Source organism: Paramisgurnus dabryanus, chromosome 9 (assembly GCF_030506205.2).
Source record: "Paramisgurnus dabryanus chromosome 9, PD_genome_1.1, whole genome shotgun sequence".
In the NCBI taxonomy this organism is placed as follows: domain Eukaryota; kingdom Metazoa; phylum Chordata; class Actinopteri; order Cypriniformes; family Cobitidae; genus Paramisgurnus; species Paramisgurnus dabryanus.
In genome coordinates this window covers 11,346,965-11,366,133 of record NC_133345.1, presented here as the reverse complement: position 1 = coordinate 11,366,133, position 19,169 = coordinate 11,346,965, and the positions used below count along the sequence as shown (strand labels likewise).

The following is a 19,169-nucleotide window of genomic DNA, read 5'->3' as shown; positions in this document are numbered from 1 at the left end:
AATGTTGTACCTTTTTGGGTACAATATTATACCAGAAGGTTCTATTGTGTATCAGTTAAATATTAACATAGGCATTCTTACCTCCGCATATGGTCCAGTGCATGCATAGTAGTCTCTGATGGGTAAGCCAAGAAGGGGCTGGTCAAACTAGCACAGAGAATAAAACCAACAGACAATCACCCTTTCATTCTTAATAAGAAACCCAATATAACCTGATACCAAAGAGCCATCCCAGTAAAATAGTATCATTTACTGCAATTAAAACAAAGAAAGCACTCAAAAGCCCCCTCTAAGGCACATAAATAGGTGTACTGTTTGTTTATAAAGATTTTGTGATGTTAAGTGTTTCGCTTAAAAAGGGCCCTTGCAGAGAAAGGTTATGGCTGTGTAAAGAAAAGTTTTTGTTGAGAAAATATACAAAATCTGTTTATGTGAATGTGCATATGTCTCTACATAAATGTCTGTTTTTGTGCACACCTACATGAATGATGTGTGCATTGGAGTCTTTGTCATCTGTACCAATAAAAAAGCTAATAAGGACTTGCTTTCCATATTTCTCATTTAGTCTGGCTATAGCATCTTCTGCTGTCCAGTTAATTCCTGCAGAGGCGAGGAAAAGAAGAGAAAAGACAAGAGGAGATGAATTGTAATATAGTCAACTGATGAGGTCTTTGGGGTTATACACGAAAAATCCTTCTCATACCGTATGTGTTGTCCCAATCATCTGTTGCTATGGGCCACTCGAAGACATCTGGCAGCATTGTCAGTAGAGGTTTCCCACCTCTCTGTTCAATGAGGCCTGTCAGAAAAATGCAAAATATTGAAGTAATGCATTCTTAGTTTAGCACGCAATGAATATTGATGTCCTCTGAAGTTCCTATCTTTGGAAAATCTCTGTACTGTTGGACGATTACAACACATACAGTAATGGTTTTCTAATGACGTCCTATATGGACAATGTCAAAATAGCATGTTGGGTGTCTTTATAACAATTGATATCCCAGTCCTAAGTCTTAATGTAATCCTGCAATATAATAATAGAAATGTTGATGCAGCAACATGAAATCATGTTCTCCTTCTCACATCTGCTCTAGTTTTTCTAGAGTATCACTGACAGTGATGTTCATCATTTGGATTAATTTCTCATCCAAATGAACAAAATGTACATGTAATTATATAATGTTCTGCTTGCTTTATGTCCTGTAGTCATTGTTTCACATGATCCATTGTTTCCCACTGTTCTAATGGTTGTTTTACTCACTTTCATTGGTGCAGGACTTGTAGAGGATCTTGGCTTTGTTTAATGCGCTACTGGTTTCATTTTCCTTCCGCTCCATCACTCCTGTAGTAAGAAAAGGGTAAAGTAGGCTACCAATGAATGGCACACTATGACCTTACACTCCATTTACACCTGGTATTAAGATCAGTCTCGTGTGACCGGACCACAAGTAATATACTGCGATACTGTACGTGTAAAAGGGACACTCCACTTTTTTTGAAAACGTTTTGAAATCCATTTAGCCAATCTCTAGGTCTGGCGTTACCACTTTTAGCATAAATTAGCATAATCCATTGAATTCGATTAGACCATTAGCATTGCGCTCAAAAATAACCAAAGTTATTTTCGATGCAGCTCCCTAAAATAGTCCCCTTGGTTACTATCAATAGCAGAGGACTATTTTCGGACGCTGCATAATATTATTGCGCCTCCTGCACCCATGTTACAGCAGCAAAGTCCTTGATTATTACGCCAGAATAAGACTATACCTCCTATCCATATCAGCCTAGAAAATCGCAACTTTTAATTTTCCGTCGGTCTTAGTACACAATGTAAATACAGAAGAGTCAATTTTTAAACAGGAAAAATAATAAAACTCTTTGGTCATTTTTTTGCGCGATGGTAATGGTATAATCAAATTCAATGGATTGTGCTAAGCTTTGCTGAAAGTGGATCCGCAAGACCCGAATCCAGCTGAATGGATTCCAAAACTGCAAGAATCTAATTTTTAACTCTTGGGGAGCTGGAAAATGAGCATATTTTTTAAAAAAGTGGAGTGTCCCTTTAACCGGTTCCAAAAAGTTTCACTCAAACTACATTCGGTGGGATTGTCAGAAAAACATGCAACGCCACTACATCTGTAGTGTGGTATAAACACTAATTAGAGAAACTTCAAGATACTTTTGTTTTAAACATAGTGATTATTAAACACATACATAGTGACAAAATCAGAGACAATCTCTGCAACGTTACAAATTCTTACAGGAGATATTATGGTACTACGCGATATCATGATTATTAACACATGCATCAGGTGTAAACAGGGCCTTAGAGATGTATTTCTTTGTGAATCAATGTGTTTGTGAGAAAACTAAATGAAAACCTCATGCTGCTGAATGAAGCATACTGTAGGCACACAAAAATCCTTCCTCCTATCTCCTTTACCTTTCATTCACCCAATAATCTCAATTATCTTATTAATTGGACCAGCTTTGGCTCCAAATCTCTCGACTCGTATCCTGTTTTCAGGGTTTGTGTTCAGATTTTGTTTTAATTAGTGCTTTGGTTCAGAGTGTTTCCTGTGAAAGGGCACAGATCATGTGTGTGTGATTGGATTAGAGGCCGCCTGGTGTCCATGTGGCACGAACCCCTACAGCTTCAAAACTCTGTCACTTCATCTCAGCCACTCTTTTCCTTTATCCATCTGACATGTGTGGATTACAGGTTTTAATTTTGCATGCAAATGTAGATGATTTTATAGGCAAACTACTTTGTAATACTTTAAGAAAAGTTCTGGCACACTTGCCTGCTGTTAGGCTAAAGCAGGGGGAATTTATAAAAATTAAACAGTAAATAGTAGTTGGTTTGTACATGTGGTTTGCATCTGAATGCAGTATAAACACAACCAGAACAATTTGTGCAAACATATTTTGCAGGTGGAATTCAGTAGGCTCCAACATTTTAGTTTTTTTTAAACAGCATGTGCTCAACTGCATATGATATACAGCATGTTTATATACACTCACCTAAAGGATTATTAGGAACACCATACTAATACTGTCTTTGAACCCCTTTCGCCTTCAGAACTGCCTTAATTCTATGTGGCATTGATTCAACACGGTGCTGAAAGCATTCTTTAGAAATTTTGGCCCATATTGACAGGATAGCATCTTGCAGTTGATGGAGATTTGTGAGATGCACATCCAGGGCACCAAGCTCTCGTTCCACCACATCCCAAAGATGCTCTTTTGGGTTGAGATCTGGTGACTGTGGGGGCCATTTTAGTACAGTGAACTCATTGTCATGTTCAAGAAACCAATTTGAAATGATTTGAGCTTTGTGACATGATGCATTATCCTGCTGGAAGTAGCCATCAGAGGATGGGTACATGGTGGTCATAAAGGGATGGAAATTGTCAGAAACAATGCTCAGGTAGGCCGTGGCATTTAAACGATGACCAATTGGCACTAAGTGGCCTAAAGTGTGCCAAGAAAATATCCCCCACACCATTACACCACCACCACCAGCCTGCACAGTGGTAACAAGGCATGATGGATCCATGTTCTCATTCTGTTTACGCCAAATTCTGACTCTACCATCTGAATGTCTCAACAGAAATCGAGACTCATCAGACCAGCAACATGTTTCAAGTCTTTAACTTTCCAATTTTGTTGAGTTTGTGCAAATTTTAGCCTCTTTTTCCTATTTGTAGTGGAGATGAGTGGTACCCGGTGGGGTCTTCTGCTGTTGTAGTCCATCCGCCTCAAGGTTGTGCGTGTTGTGGCTTCACAAATGCTTTGCTTCATACCTTGGTTGTAAAGAGTGGTTATTTCAGTCAAAGTTGCTTTTCTATCAGCTTGAATCAGTTGTCCCATTCTCCTCTGACCTCAAGGCATTTTCGCCCACAGGACTGCAGCATACTGGATGTTTTTCCCTTTTCACACAATTCTTTGTAAACCCTAGAAATGGTTGTGCGTGAAAATCCCAGTAACTGAGCAGATTGTGAAATACTCAGACCGGCCCGTCTGGCACCAACAACCATGCCACACTCAAAATTGCTTAAATCACTTTTCTTTCCCATTCTGACATTCAGTTTGGAGTTCAGGAGAGTATCTTGACCAGGACCACACCCCTTAATGCATTGAAGCAACTGCCATGTGATGGGTTGATTAGATAATTGCATTAATGAGAAATTGAACAGGTGTTCCTAATAATCATTTAGGTGAGTGTATGTCAGATTATAACCCTTTACTTCATCATTTGCATGCATTTCTCTTTTTGTTTAAAAAAACATATGCACTAAAAATAAAATGAACGTCCAGACAGAGTAAGTTAAAAAAACAAATAGCATGTGTCTATAGCGGGCATCGTCAAATGACGGACCGCGGTCCGGGTCCGGACCGAGTGACGAGTCTGTCCGGACCCGTTAAAATCTTTGATATTAATAAAAATATAAATCATTTGTTCATGCGCAGCTAATCTAGTAATTACAACAGGAGCGTCATCAATAGCCAAGCCAATCAAATCGATTGTTTACCTTTCAGCAACAGCGAGTGTGAGAGAGAGAGAAAGAGAGGAGATGAGAGAAAATGGCTTGCTCAAAAATGAGAAAAGTAGATGCTGAAAACCGAACTTTTAAAGATGAATGGACGGACAAATACATGTTTATTCTGCCTGCTGCCAGTTCTAAACCTTTGTGTCTCATATGCTGTGAAAATGTGGCGTTAATCAAAAGTGGCAACGTTAAGCGTCACTATGAGACCAAACACGGGTCGTTTGAGGAAATGTACCCGCAGAAGTCCGCAGTGAGGGCAAGTAAAATCATCGAATTGAAAGCACAGTATGACAGGTCTACTCGTGTCATCACGCATGCATTTACCGGGCAGCAACGTGCAAATGAGTGTTCGTTAAAGATCGCGTGGATTTTGGCGCAACACAAGAAAGCATTCAGCGATGTGACAGTTGTAAAGGAGTGCTTAAATGCGGCTGCAGAAACTTTACTTGACGGTAAACTAAAAGATGACATGTGTGAAAAAATAAAAAAAATCCCATTGTCAGCTACAACAACAACTAGAAAAACTGAACTATTAGCAGAGGATGTACTGGCACAGCTTGATGCAGCTGTTCAGAACGCAGTATGCATATCCTTAGCCATTGATGAGTCCACGGATGTAACGGATAATGCCCAGCTTTTGGTGTATGTGAGATTTCCTCACAAAGAGAAGAAAGAGATGTGTGAGGACATGTTAGGTTCAACACCACTTGAGACACACACAAGAGGAGAAGATATATATGAGGGGATAAAGGAGATGCTCACAAAAAGAAAGATTAATCTGAAGCAAGTAGTGTCAGTCACCACAGATGGTGCACCTGCCATGGTTGGGAGAGAGAAGGGGGCTGTTGCACGGATGAAACAAGACAACCCTGATCTCATAGCCTACCACTGTATCATACATCAGACTGTTCTCTGTGCCATTCTGTCTGAAGAGTTTGCTGAAGTAATGAATACCATGATGAAACTTATAAACTTCCTTAGGGCATCCTCATCCCATCAGCATCGACTGCTGAGAGAATTTTTGAAGGAAATGGATGCAGATGCGAATGACCTACTACTCCACAACAACGTGAGATGGCTGAGTAAAGGCAATGCACTGGAACGCTTCTGGTCCATCCGAAAGGAAATAGCTGCTTTCTTACAGCAGCTCAAGAGTCAAAAAGCAACACAGTTTGCAAACTTTTTGCAAGATAAGCACAAGATGGATGTGGTGGCTTTTTTGGTGGACATCACAGGACACCTTAATGAGCTCAATTTAAAGCTGCAGGGTCAGAAAAATTCTATCTGCGATTTGATGAAAACTGTCCGCTCATTCCAGATTAAGCTGGACATTTTCAAAGAAGATCTCCAAGCAGAGTGTGAGCATTTCCCACAAATGCGTGAACAAATTCAGGGTGAGAGAGACATTTCCCCTTACGTCGGCTTCATAGACAAGCTAATTGGAAATTTCTGTCAACGATTTGACTGCTTCAACCTTGGACACCAGCTCCTCCTGCTAATTGAAAATCCATTCCTTATCAGAGAAATCAGAGGATTTTCAAAGGAGGTGACACAGACCTTCAAGTGGGCACATCCTGGATCTTTACAGTTAGAGCTCACTGATTTGCAAGCAGATGTTGCTCTAAGAAGGCATTTTGAAACAACTGACTCTGCTACTTTCTGGTTACAGATTGTGCCAGAAACGAAGTTCCCTGGTCTAACAAAAGTAGCACTACACACCTTAACCATGTTTGGATCAACTTACAGCTGTGAGACAGCTTTCTCGACAATGAACATTATTAAAACAAAGTACCGTTCTAGGCTCACCAATGAGCATCTCCACATGAGCATGAGACTTGCACTAACCCCATTTAAGCCAAGATTCAAACTGCTGGCAGGACAGTTACATGCCCATTTCTCTCACTAGGAAAGAAAGATTGAAAGGGAATAAGGAGAGGTTGAAAGGAGAGATGAAAAAGGGAGCTGCCCAAAGTTCTGCACTTTTTTTATTCAGTAAATTCTGCCCTGTTCTATTTTACTTGAAAAGTTTCCTGTGTTATTTTATTTAAAATGTAGTTCATGTTTTAAAAAGGTGGCAGCTCAAATGTCTTTTGTTTATTTTTTTTCTTGAAGTTTAAAAGCACTTTTATTTTATTCAAAAGATTCTGAATGTTTTACATTACTTGAAATAGGCCCTAAGTTCAGGCTGCTCAAAGCTGTGTTTGCACTTTTTATTTATTTTATTCAGAATAATTTAAGTGTCTGTTACTTGACATGTAGTAAAGACAACTACAGTATTGTTTTCCATTCAAGTGCTATACAAGTTCAGACTTTTCGGTATGTTAAAAGCATATTACTTTGAAAGCACTTGAAATGTAACAATAAATTATATAGAAATGTATGTGCGTTATTGATTTTATTAACATGAGGGTACATTATGTTAAGTGACAACATAAGATCCGGACCTTTGCTGGGAGAAAATTTTAGTAACTGGACCTTTTTGAATTTTAATTGAATACCCCTGGTCTATAGCAAAGCTAAACTACTGCTTTTTTTCACTGCAACTTTGAAGTCTTTAAAATAGAATGGCCATAGTATACAGCCTCATTGTAAGTAACTTTTTGATACTAAGATCAGCAAGTACTGTAGCCTTATCTGACCCACATCTTCGACAAAGCTCACTCTGTCCCGGCAGGAAACAACCCTTTCCTCTAGCATCTCCTGCATGTATATGCATGAGTATTCCTGCTGGCCTTCTTCAGAAAGCTTTTCTTATTTATATCCCATTTTCAGTCACCTCAATATGGATTATGCCTCTCACAGACAGCTTGTCACAGCACACTTAGTCTGCTGGAGATGTGTTACCATTTAGTCATTAACATCCGTATTGACTTTTTTGTATTCATTCTGTTTACCATGTTGGCCAAATATTCCCATGCGGAAGAGAAAATAACTATGACTGTTTTCCTTTCGTGTTCCAACGCACTTACCTTACTCTCTCTCTCTCTCCCTAAACCAGACATTCTCAACCTTTTGGTTGCAACCCCAGATGGGATTCCTAGAGATACAGATGGCCAAGAGAGATTTCTGTGAACTCTATTTTATGTTTTTATTTCAAGGATCATTTTTATAGCTTAAACTCTTGTGCTTAAAATTTTACAAGAAATGTAGGTTAGAGGGCTAATGAGCCAGCTGCAAGAACATTCCAAACTTAAAAAGGTTGGTTCGCCAAGAAAGGTTGAGAACTCATGCCCAACTCTTGTCTCCAGATGAACACAAATCTAAACAACCCAAGTAAACTGAGCAAACCATTGCTTTGAACCAACCGGCTCATCATAAAACCTGTTTTTAATTGGTAACAGAAGTCGTTCTATTCCCATTTCCTTACTGTCTCTTTTTATTGTCACTTCTGTGGTGTCTTCTTTCACTACTAAGGCTACGTTTACAATGATGTAGTAAAAAATAAAAAAGTGTATCTCTTGTATTTTTTAAACATTTTATGTACACCCAACAACGCTGTCAAAACAGCTAACTTTTACACAGAAACTGACAAAAAGCTGGCCCGTGCCAGACCAGTAGTTGGCGATGTTACTTTGTAGAAACACTACATGTCTGCGCATATATGCATTCTTCTACAGAGCATTAAATACAAACAATTAATGCAGCAAAAGCATCTAGCAGTTTTTCTTATGCAAACAATAATTTATGTTTATTACTGCAAGTGGCTTTAAAATGCAATTTCAAAAGCTTGCGTTTTCAAGACCCAAAAAAAGTAAATAAAGTTTTTCTTTTTTGAATGGAAAAAATACTTTGCTGCCTTCAAATTTTTTGTTGAATCAACTCAGATTTACAAGTCATTTAAACTTACTATTATTTATCTTGACTAGAGATGAGTTGTTATAACTACAGGTGAGTTGTTATAACTTATAAAATTAAGTTGACTTTTCTCAACTATATCTTATAAGATGTGACAACTCATCTTTGTTGACAAGACTTGTAAATCTGAGTTGATTCAACAAAAAATTTTAAGGCAGCAAAGTATTTTTTACAGTGTGGTGTTGTGCAGGGTATATGCGGGTATACAGAGTTTACCCCCTGCTTTTACCCACGAAATTCTAAATATTAAATATTTTTATATTTTGGAATATACAAATTATACAAGACTATAGTCTTACATTTCACTGTTTATATCACAGGGAGTTGAACCTAAATTGAGCCACTTAAAAAAATGGGGGCGTAAATTGAAGAGCATATCCACTTCTCCATGCACCACTACACCACTGGTTGGAAACTATGTCTCAGCTCCTCACATGTGAATATCTCATGCAAATAGATTTATTCTTAGAGGTCATAGAATAAAATGTAGTAGAATATACTTCACGAATTTACTTAAATTCTGGCAGGTTCTATACTCTATGAGCTAGTTTGCTTGCAATGGAATGGCCAACAGCGAGGGTCATAAAAGTCAGATTATAGAGAAAGTGTGGCTCCATTAGGTTGAACTGTTGTGAAGGGTCAAGGCTTTCGTTATTAGGACCTCAGACTCTGGACCGGCAAAGGTGCAATGTTAGCACCATAAAAGTGCTATGAGCATACTTTTTAACTTCGGTTTTTGCACTGATTAATGGAAGCCTTTCAGGCGTGACTTTTAAGGTAGAAACAGGTCCAAATCTCTTGTAACCAGGTTTTGCACAATAACATGTTCTTCGACTCTTTTGATCATATAACGTTCACTTTTAATGCAACAAGTTAACAATCAAGATTGTCTGGTACATAATAATATTGGACTCATTATTGGTGGTTTTCTTGCCTGAATATTGGGAATATATACATGTGTAAAATTATGCACAAATATTTAAAGCAATTTTATAATTTAAAAGTACTAACAGTTAAACTGCAGTGATAGCCAACCACAACCAGAGCTCTGAGCTTTAATTTCATCAAATTTTAATTTGCATAAAAGTCTAATCAAGTCTCTTAATAGGCTCTTATTTTCCAATCAGTTTTCCTGTTCATTTCTCAAACACTCAGCACACTGGAAATGCTAATGAAGGCATTTAGATTTCGCATGGGAAAGTCACAACCACCATCACATTTTCTCAGCAATACTTATTTTTTAATCTAAGTGTTTGTTCATTGATTAGCAAGAATTGTCAATTAATTAAACATTTAACAAGTTATGAGGAGTCTGGGAAATTTTCGTCGTGAATTATAAATGGCAGCTCAGTAGCTTTTGTCTGCTGCCGCTATAAATCAAGCAGTCATTACTACTCTTAATTAAAAGGCTGTAAAGAAATGGCTGATTGTAACACATCATTAAATTCGAAAAGGTAGCGCACAGAGAAAGTGTCAGAGAGAGGGAATGATACATGAGATGGAGAGAGAGAAATGTTTGACATTCTTATCAATGCTTGTGTACAAGCACAACCATCAGGGTTAAGTGATAGCTCTGGTAGCATTTGACCCCCGGAGCTCGAGTTCCCCACAGATTTGATAACATTTAACTCCTCAACACATCCACAAACGCTCACAGCTCCAGCACTACTGCTGCTTTCTCCACCTACACTGCCTGATCATTAGCCCACAAATCCTCATATGTGCCCCCACTAAAGCATCCCATGACCCCAAAAGGCTGCTGAGGAATGGTCTCTATAAATCAGTGTCCATGCTGGGGCCAATAAGCTCCCCATTACTGATCAGTCAGCAGAGCTCTCATTCCTCTAGAAACCTTTTTCCCCATCATCAATCCACATCTTGTGCCCTGTAGCTAAACATCAGCACTCTCTATATTTCAAGACACACCAAAGATTAAAATATTTTTGTCTGAGAGGTTTCACTATTGTGTGAAGGGGAACATAAAGCAAAGCTATAAATGTCAGTCCAACTATCCAAGCCTTGGGCAGACTCCCGCTGAGCTTTAAATGGCTGACAACAGCCATAACTAACTGAAGCTTGAATGGATTATATTTGTTCTCACTGGCTGCTTTAGCAGCCAAAAGGTTTTAAAAAACAAATATATTTATACAGTAGACTATATGCAGCTTGATCTCACAGGAATTTGTACGTATTTTACAAGCTGCTATTTTGAGTTTGTATCAAGCGTACAAAAATTTATGATTATTGTTTTTAAAAAAAGCAGTAATGAAATTTCACCCCTAACCCAGACACCACAGGCGCGAAAAAACATACGAATGTGGTCATACAAATGAATATAATTTAGCCACCTCGTAAATACGTACAAATTGCAACGAGATTGCGTTGGTATATGCAAACTGCAGTATATACTGTAACAACTCAACATATGCCATATTCTCCAGTCACTTATTTTACTAACTCTGTCGAGTTACAGTACAGTTTAGTAAAATAGTGTTTTTCTCTACCTTTGAGTACCACCTCCAGTTCATCTCTGAGGATGTCGAAAGTGCTGTAACGTGAACTTGTCTCAGGTATGATGTTCTTCTTGAGCCAGCCACCACAGGCGTACTGGTAGAAGTTTTCGCATGGGTTCACAGTGGGGTCCATGTTCTCAATAAGGCGAGATGCTGCAGAGAGAAACCAATACATAACACAGAAGAATTGCTTTGGAGAAATTTCACAACACAAAATAACAAATAATTGTAAAAAACACATTAACAAATAGGTATGCATGTCATACAATTTGGAAATATATGTCATATAAATTTTTACCTGACTGTGTGCAGTCAGCTGTGATGCAAACAGCGTCTACAAAACGAAAATAAAGAAAATTAGGGTATTAAGGCAAAATGTTAAATGCCCCCCCCCCATCCATTTGTCGCTGTAAACTTCACTGGCTTGTAATCATATGGGAACCACTTAAAGTGCTATAAGGCTGTGTCTTGTGACAGACAGGCTGGTCTGAGTATTTTTTTAAACTGCTGATCCACTGGGATTTTCACCCCAACCATCTCTAGAGTTTATAGAGATAGGTCAGTTATCAGAGGTGTAAAAAGTACTCAAAAATGTTACTCAAGTGAAAGTACAAGTACTTAGTGTAATTTTTACTCAATTAAAAGTAAAAGTATCTGGCAAGAATCATACTTGAGTAAAAGTAAAAAAGTACAACATTAAAATTTTACTTGAGTATTAAAAAAGTAAAAGTATCAGGAAGAATGAAAACTATAGATTCTTGTTTTAGCTTTTAAAACATGAAGTGAATTAACCACATACAAGGTTTTATGCTGCCTTACAACTGTTTGTATTTAATTGTATTTAATTATCAAACTATAAAACTACATAATTTCAGTATGCAACATGCTACTCAAAGTTGTAAAACCTCGAATTTAACTTAAGCAGAAGCTGATTTTCAAAAATGAGTATCAAGCCTCTCACAGGCAGCCGATGCAGAAAGAGTTGTATTAGATCGTGTTCACACAGTCAGTCCAAATCTGATTTTGGTGCATATTCGATTAGAATCCAATCACATTTAGAACGTGTGAACGGCCAAAAACCACATGAAATCAGTTTTTTTCTTTTCCGTTTCAGGCTATATCCAGAGGTGGTTTGAAATACTTTTCAAATCACATTTCCAGAAATACATTTAAGTCTGACTGCTCTGATCGCATTTTTGTAGCTTTTAGTTTACGTCATGTTGTCACATTACGCAAAATGTAAACACGATTGTTGTGCCAGTATGACGTCATTGCCATAGAAACTATAATCCAGAAAATGGCAAAACACTACAGGATGCACAGATTGGATCTAAACAGTTGTGATACACAATGTGGACAGTAAGTCTGTCCAATCAGACATGCACCAAAATCAGATTTGGCTTGACAGTGTGAACAAGGTCTTCATAGAGAGGCTGCAAATAGCAGGGAACGTGAGCAGAGACTTCCTGGTGTCTGAAACTCAGGTCAGATATCCATCCAACCTTTCCCAGGCCAACATACGGCCAACCCATCCCAGATTTTCCCTTGGCCTTAGCTTGGGCGCCTTAAGTCCGGGGCATTTGCCCTTCGCTTACTCTACCCGAGAGGGCCTTCCCAACTGGCCAACCCACGAGTCTCTAGCTGTTTCCCCGGCCGAGAGACGGCGGTCCTTTCCTCGATTTTACCTTAAGTCCCCTTGGGTATAAGCATCCCAAAGGCATCCAAGCTACGGCCGTTGGAATGACCGCTGTATCTCAGCCAGAAAGGGTAAGAGAGTCAGGGTTGGCTCGTTGGAAAGGCCCTCTCATGTAGGATAAGGGATGTCAAGGGCGAATGCCTCAGACTTCAGGCGACCGAGCTACGGACGTTTGAAATTCAGGAGACCATCGGCCGCAGAAAGGGTTAGAGAGTCGGGGTTGGCTCGTTGGAAAGGCCCTCTCGGGTAGGATAAGGGACCGGAAGGGCGAACGCCCAGACTTAAGGTGCCTGAGCTACAGCCGTATGAATTTCAGGGAGTGTGTAGGATTGAAAATATAGGGATTGGTAATATTAAAAATATAGGAATTTATTACTTCGTCACCATTTGTCACAACCCCCATTTCCATACTGTACCATCTGCATTCCTGTGCTTACAAAGACTATTGTTACAGCTGTTTGTTCAATACAGTGGGGGTTAAAGGTGTGGTCTTCTGATTGGTCAGTTTGAATGTATCATGTTAGGTTTGGTCACATGGTCAATGGATAGAGAATAAAGGTCTTGGTTTTCATGAGCTCTGGGCTTTTGCCTTTTGGCATTTGCCATTTGCTTTCTGCCCTCTGCTTTTCTTCTTTACCTGAGTTCTTGGGTTTAGGCCTTTAGGCCAAGACTCCAGTTCTTAATGGTGATTCTCTTTCTTCTAAACTTTCTTTCTTTCTCTGTTCTCTATCTTATCAGGTAATATCTCACATACATTGGAAACAGTTAATTGTTTGTATTAAGTACCATTTTAATGCATTTATAGTGTAACCATTTCAATTGTAACTAAGTCAGTACTGTTATTAAACCTTTTAATTAACAAATCTGTTGTTTAGTTTTGATTTAGTGTTAATACTTAAACGCTACATATTGCAATTCAATATATTTATATTCTAGCAATGCTCTCCCACATATTTTGCTATTATAACTGCACTTATTTCCGTCGTTGGTATAGGTTGCAGAAGGGTGAAAATTGACCAGAAATACACAGTTTTATAATATCTTGCTGTTAACATTTCTCAGTCATTTCGGTGTTCCTACAGACTGAACCACTGTAGTGAATCCACCCTTACAGTTTTGGTGCCGAAACCCGGGATCCCTTGCAGTGAGTTTTCTAAGTTTTACTTTGTTTGATCAACTGAATAAGGACTTTATCACAGTTTATCCTGTGAATGTGTTAAAGGCCTTCTGACCACACAGTGGGTAAGTCTGTTTTCATTGTTTCATGGCATGGTTAGTGAAATCTCCATTTGCATGAATTGTATGAAACAGAAATTAGAAGGACCTTAAATAGTCCTATTTTCATTGTACAGTTAGAGATTATTTCAGATTATCTCCTCAGGGATGGAAGGGATTAATTTAAGTAATGATATATTGTTTGCTTTATGGAGCGAGAAAGTTGAACCTACACTTTCTAAATTATATAAAAAGGGTTTGAATTACAATGCTACCACTGATGATATTCTTACATGGTGGCTCACAGTTGGTAGTGAACAAAGAAAATCCAAACATGCTGACACCATTGAGGCTTTAAATTTCATGACGTGCAAGCAGTTACGTAAAAATAATGGAATTTTTGAGTCAATCCTGAATGATAAAGGTGATGAATTAAGAACCAAAAACGCTGAATTACAAAAGTCAGAGGCAAAGATCCAAAATCTTCAAACTCAGATAGATCAACTATCATCTGAGCAGTTAGCCCTGGCTAAACAGTGTGAGAAGTATAAAAACATCATTGCGGATGTAAAGGCTAAACTAATTGTACGAGACACTAAGTCTCCCCAAACGCTTAACAGCGATGGGACTAAAAAAGATGCTACTTGTACTAAAGAGAATGCATGTTCCAGAACCCAGAAAAGTGTTCCTATTTCAGTGATTGGGGTGATGCATCAACATGCTGAACCGCATGGTGTAAATGAAGCATTAGAGAGTCACAGACCTCCTGAAGCTCCAGGAGAACCAAGCTACAAACCCGGTGGCAAAATGAACAGGCTTTGTAATTCCTGTCATAAAATAGGCCATACAGAGGAGAAGTGCTGGTCACTGGGCAGGGGCAGACCTCCACCTTATTATTTGAAATGTAGGAAATCACTTTCTAAGGGCAGATGTAAACAATCTGGTTTTGCTGGTAAAACTCTTTCTGAGTTGACTGCATTGTTCATGCAAGGACTCCAGCTGTTAACTTCACTTGCTAGTGGCTTAGCAGCCAGTTAGCATGTGTTTAGCATTCTCATAGATGATCCTGTTCACATTTTTCTGATTTGTAATCGCTTGTAATGCATTGTTGTTTCTATAGAACACAAATTCTAGTTGTTTGTTGTACTGTATGTACACATAGGCTAATGAAGTTAATTTCTTAAAACACTTGACTGTTTCCACTGTAAGTGTTTGACAAAACATTTAAGTGAGAGGTTGTTGAAGCTACACATTCTAGACCAGTTGTCTTGTGTTAATGGATTAACTTTTGCTCTTGAAATTGTCTACCAGTTTCAAGTTGTATGTGTTTCTATATTGAAAAGATTTGTCTCCTAAGTGGTAAACTCTGCTATTCCTTGTATAGCTGCAGTAAGACCCTAAAGAGGAGCACAAAAATGCCATGTGGCTACATTGTGTTATATAATTGCATTAATGAAAATGTTTTACCTCACAACAGGATCCAGTAGCACTTTTACCATGCTTCCTAACTAAAAATACTGGTGTGAGAAATTTACAGAGCCAGATTACAATCTCATACTTATAATATCAAACTGGCTCTCTGTTTTAACAACAGGACCAAATTTGCATCACAATTTTATCTTTCTCACCTTTGTTGCAGCATGGTATTCACACATAGCCTCAGTTAAATACAATCACATAGCAAACACAATTTGCTTCACATCAGTTATTATTTTAAACTGTCTGATGTCAAGCATCTGTTTTGGTTTCTTTTCAAAAAGTTTGATTAGTTTTATGTATCAAATCTTGAAAAAGAGTTATTTTCTATGTGTAATAATTTCATTAATTTTGCTATTATTTTGACATTTAATTAGCTTTTTATGTAAGACATTTAAAACTATCATGTTCTTTGTTTTTATTTTGTTCATTTCATTTATAATGGTTACACTGGAAAATTAAGATCTTTAAATATCATGTGGTTACACTGAATATATTGTTGTTATTGCTTCTTATGACAAAGTGGTTTGTTAAAACTAACATTGGTTAAGTTTAAAAAGAAGCATTTCATTTACATGTTTCTAAAACCAATGCAAGAGCTTTTATTAGTTTTTCTTTTATTCTCACCTTGACCATGTTTTAATGTATTTGACAGGGATTTAAGGCTGAAGACCAATCTGACCATTTAAAAGTTGAGTAACAAATGCCATATGCTTTGCTGTATGTTGTGCCATTTGCTTAAATCACAGGATTCCTGCTGTTTTACATCTTGGGTGTTGCCTCAAAGAGAAGGACAAAAGTGAAGTCCCCCTTCAGGGCCTGTTCTTGTGAAAGTGTGAAGTATCGATGGAAATCTGCATAACTATGAAAGGTGCAGTTCTATTCGATGAAGCCTTTCATGCAGGGCTGAAAGGAGAAGGACGTCTTCAAGACTCATCAGCAACAAGTTTGGACAATATGTCTGAAGATGACAACTGCACACAATTGAAAGCATAATCTTATGAACTATGTCACCATGGGTCTTCTTACGTGTGGCCCACGGTGCCAAGGGCGGATTTGTAGGATTGAAAATATAGGGATTGGTAATATTAAAAATATAGGAATTTATTACTTCGTCACCATTTGTCACAACCCCCATTTCCATACTGTACCATCTGCATTCCTGTGCTTACAAAGACTATTGTTACAGCTGTTTGTTCAATACAGTGGGGGTTAAAGGTGTGGTCTTCTGATTGGTCAGTTTGAATGTATCATGTTAGGTTTGGTCACATGGTCAATGGATAGAGAATAAAGGTCTTGGTTTTCATGAGCTCTGGGCTTTTGCCTTTTGGCATTTGCCATTTGCTTTCTGCCCTCTGCTTTTCTTCTTTACCTGAGTTCTTGGGTTTAGGCCTTTAGGCCAAGACTCCAGTTCTTAATGGTGATTCTCTTTCTTCTAAACTTTCTTTCTTTCTCTGTTCTCTATCTTATCAGGTAATATCTCACATACATTGGAAACAGTTAATTGTTTGTATTAAGTACCATTTTAATGCATTTATAGTGTAACCATTTCAATTGTAACTAAGTCAGTACTGTTATTAAACCTTTTAATTAACAAATCTGTTGTTTAGTTTTGATTTAGTGTTAATACTTAAACGCTACATATTGCAATTCAATATATTTATATTCTAGCAATGCTCTCCCACATATTTTGCTATTATAACTGCACTTATTTCCGTCGTTGGTATAGGTTGCAGAAGGGTGAAAATTGACCAGAAATACACAGTTTTATAATATCTTGCTGTTAACATTTCTCAGTCATTTCGGTGTTCCTACAGACTGAACCACTGTAGTGAATCCACCCTTACAGGTGGCACGCTGTATCTTGTCCAAGGAAAATATATAACATTTAAATTAAACTGGCCGTCAGCACAATTCAATTGGTTTGGTAAGAGTAAGGGAAAATAGAATAAAGTGATCTCTAAAAAATAAGTACTTTTTGACTGTAAATAAAATTGTAAGGAGTAAAAAGTACTTTTTTTCTTAAAAAATGTAATTAAGTAAAAGTAAAAGTACTGATTTTAAATTGTACTCAAGTAAAGTAAAAATACCCTAAAATAATACTTAAGTACAGTAATCAAGTAAAAATACTCAAGTACTTTACACCTCTGTCAGTTATAGGTCAGAAAAAGAGAAAATATCCAGTGAGCGGCAGTTGTGTGGACGAAAATGTTTTGTTGATGTCAAAGGTCAGTGGAGAATGGGCAGACTGGTTCGAGATGATAGAAAGGCATCAGGAACTCAAATAGCCATTTGTTACAACCAAGTTTGAAGCAGATGGGCTACAGCAATGGAAAACCACAATGGGTGACACCGTGCCATTCCTGTCAGTTAAGAACAGGAAACTAAGGCTACAATTCACACAGGCTCACCAAAATTGGACAACAGAAGATTGGAAAAACTGGTCTAATGAGTCTCGATTTCGGCTGCAACATTCAGATAGGGTCAGAATTTGGTGTTAATACCTTGAAATACGACCAATAGATGCATTTACTAAATTAGCACATCTACCGGCAGCAGGTGAAACTTCATATATTAGGGTATAAAATGATTTTTTGGGGTACAATTTTGTCATGATGACATGTACTGGGATAAGATTTTCAATTTAAACCGCCAGGATTAATAGTATTTTATTACACATTACATCAGGGTTCCCCAAATCTTACCCTGGAGGACCGGAGCACTGCAGAGTTTAGCTCCAATCCTAATAGATACAAACAATCGATTCATTTAAAAAAAAAAGATGCAGAAGTGATGACAATCCGCTGTTACTATCAGATCCGGTGTAGACTGATTCAAAAAGAAGACAATGAGTTCACTGTACTCCAGTGGACTCCACAGTAACCAGATCTCAATCCAAAAGAGCACCTTTGGGATGTGGGTGATTTGCATTGTGGATGTGCAGCAGACAAATCTGCAGCGACTGCTTGATGCTATCATGCCAATATGGACCCAAATCTCTGAGATATGTTTCTAATACTTTGTTGAATCTAGCATATGTGTATATAGCACATATGAAGAACCATAAGTGGTGCTATAGCGATGTTATCTCAGACCATTGCCTCATCTCACACATAGTACCAATAGATCACAGATCATTTTTTATTTATTTAAAAGTATATTTTCCATTAATAAATATACTAGTATCACTTTAAATAGTATCCCTTTAAAATGTGATGCCAATGGTCTGCTTAGTTCTGCAAAATGTGGTACTACTCACAACCAAATTTTTACCACATCTTAACATATTTAAATCCATTCTGCAGATTTTCCCTACAAATATGCACATCAACTGCAAAAAGCAAAAGTGAACACACAGCCTCCATGGCCAAATCCCACTTTTCTGCCCTCCCACCCAGAATCCTGCAGCTAAAAGGAAGAGCATGTGGAGATCATCTCCTTATTCTGCATTCTGTCTACCTTTGCTGTTTAAACATTAATTCAGCATATTAATGACATAAGGTTACAGTGAACTCTCTGTCTATAAGCTCAATCTTCTGCTCCTGGGCCTCTAATGGGGTGGCTTACATGCCATTTTTGGGATAGCATCACACGTCACACCCACAAACGGTCACCTGAACATCTGATGCATTAAGCACATATATATATATATATATATATATATATATATATATATATATATATATATATATATATATATATATATATATATATATATTTATGATCATTTGTGACAATGCCTGTGATATCTAGGCTAAAGTCTCATAATCTAATGATGGTTTGGAGCAAGTTTAATTTCAACCATTAATTTTACATTGATTTTAATCTTTGACATGATCTTACTCACGTAATATTGAAGAT

The 19,169-nt window shown here is 37.7% G+C and overlaps 1 protein-coding gene across 1 annotated transcript in view; it reads right to left on the bottom strand.

The window, feature by feature from the left end:
* The window catches only part of LOC135773409 (neprilysin-like), a 41,128-nt gene that overhangs the window by 12,912 nt on the left and 9,047 nt on the right, over window positions 1-19,169 (bottom strand). The window contains exons 3-8 of the mRNA XM_065282968.2: window positions 11,220-11,255; window positions 10,913-11,074; window positions 1,262-1,342; window positions 704-799; window positions 482-600; window positions 82-147 (exon numbers count right to left, since the gene is read on the bottom strand). Of these exons, the coding sequence (XP_065139040.1) occupies window positions 82-147; window positions 482-600; window positions 704-799; window positions 1,262-1,342; window positions 10,913-11,074; window positions 11,220-11,255 (560 nt within the window). The remainder of the gene's footprint in view (window positions 1-81; window positions 148-481; window positions 601-703; window positions 800-1,261; window positions 1,343-10,912; window positions 11,075-11,219; window positions 11,256-19,169) is intronic.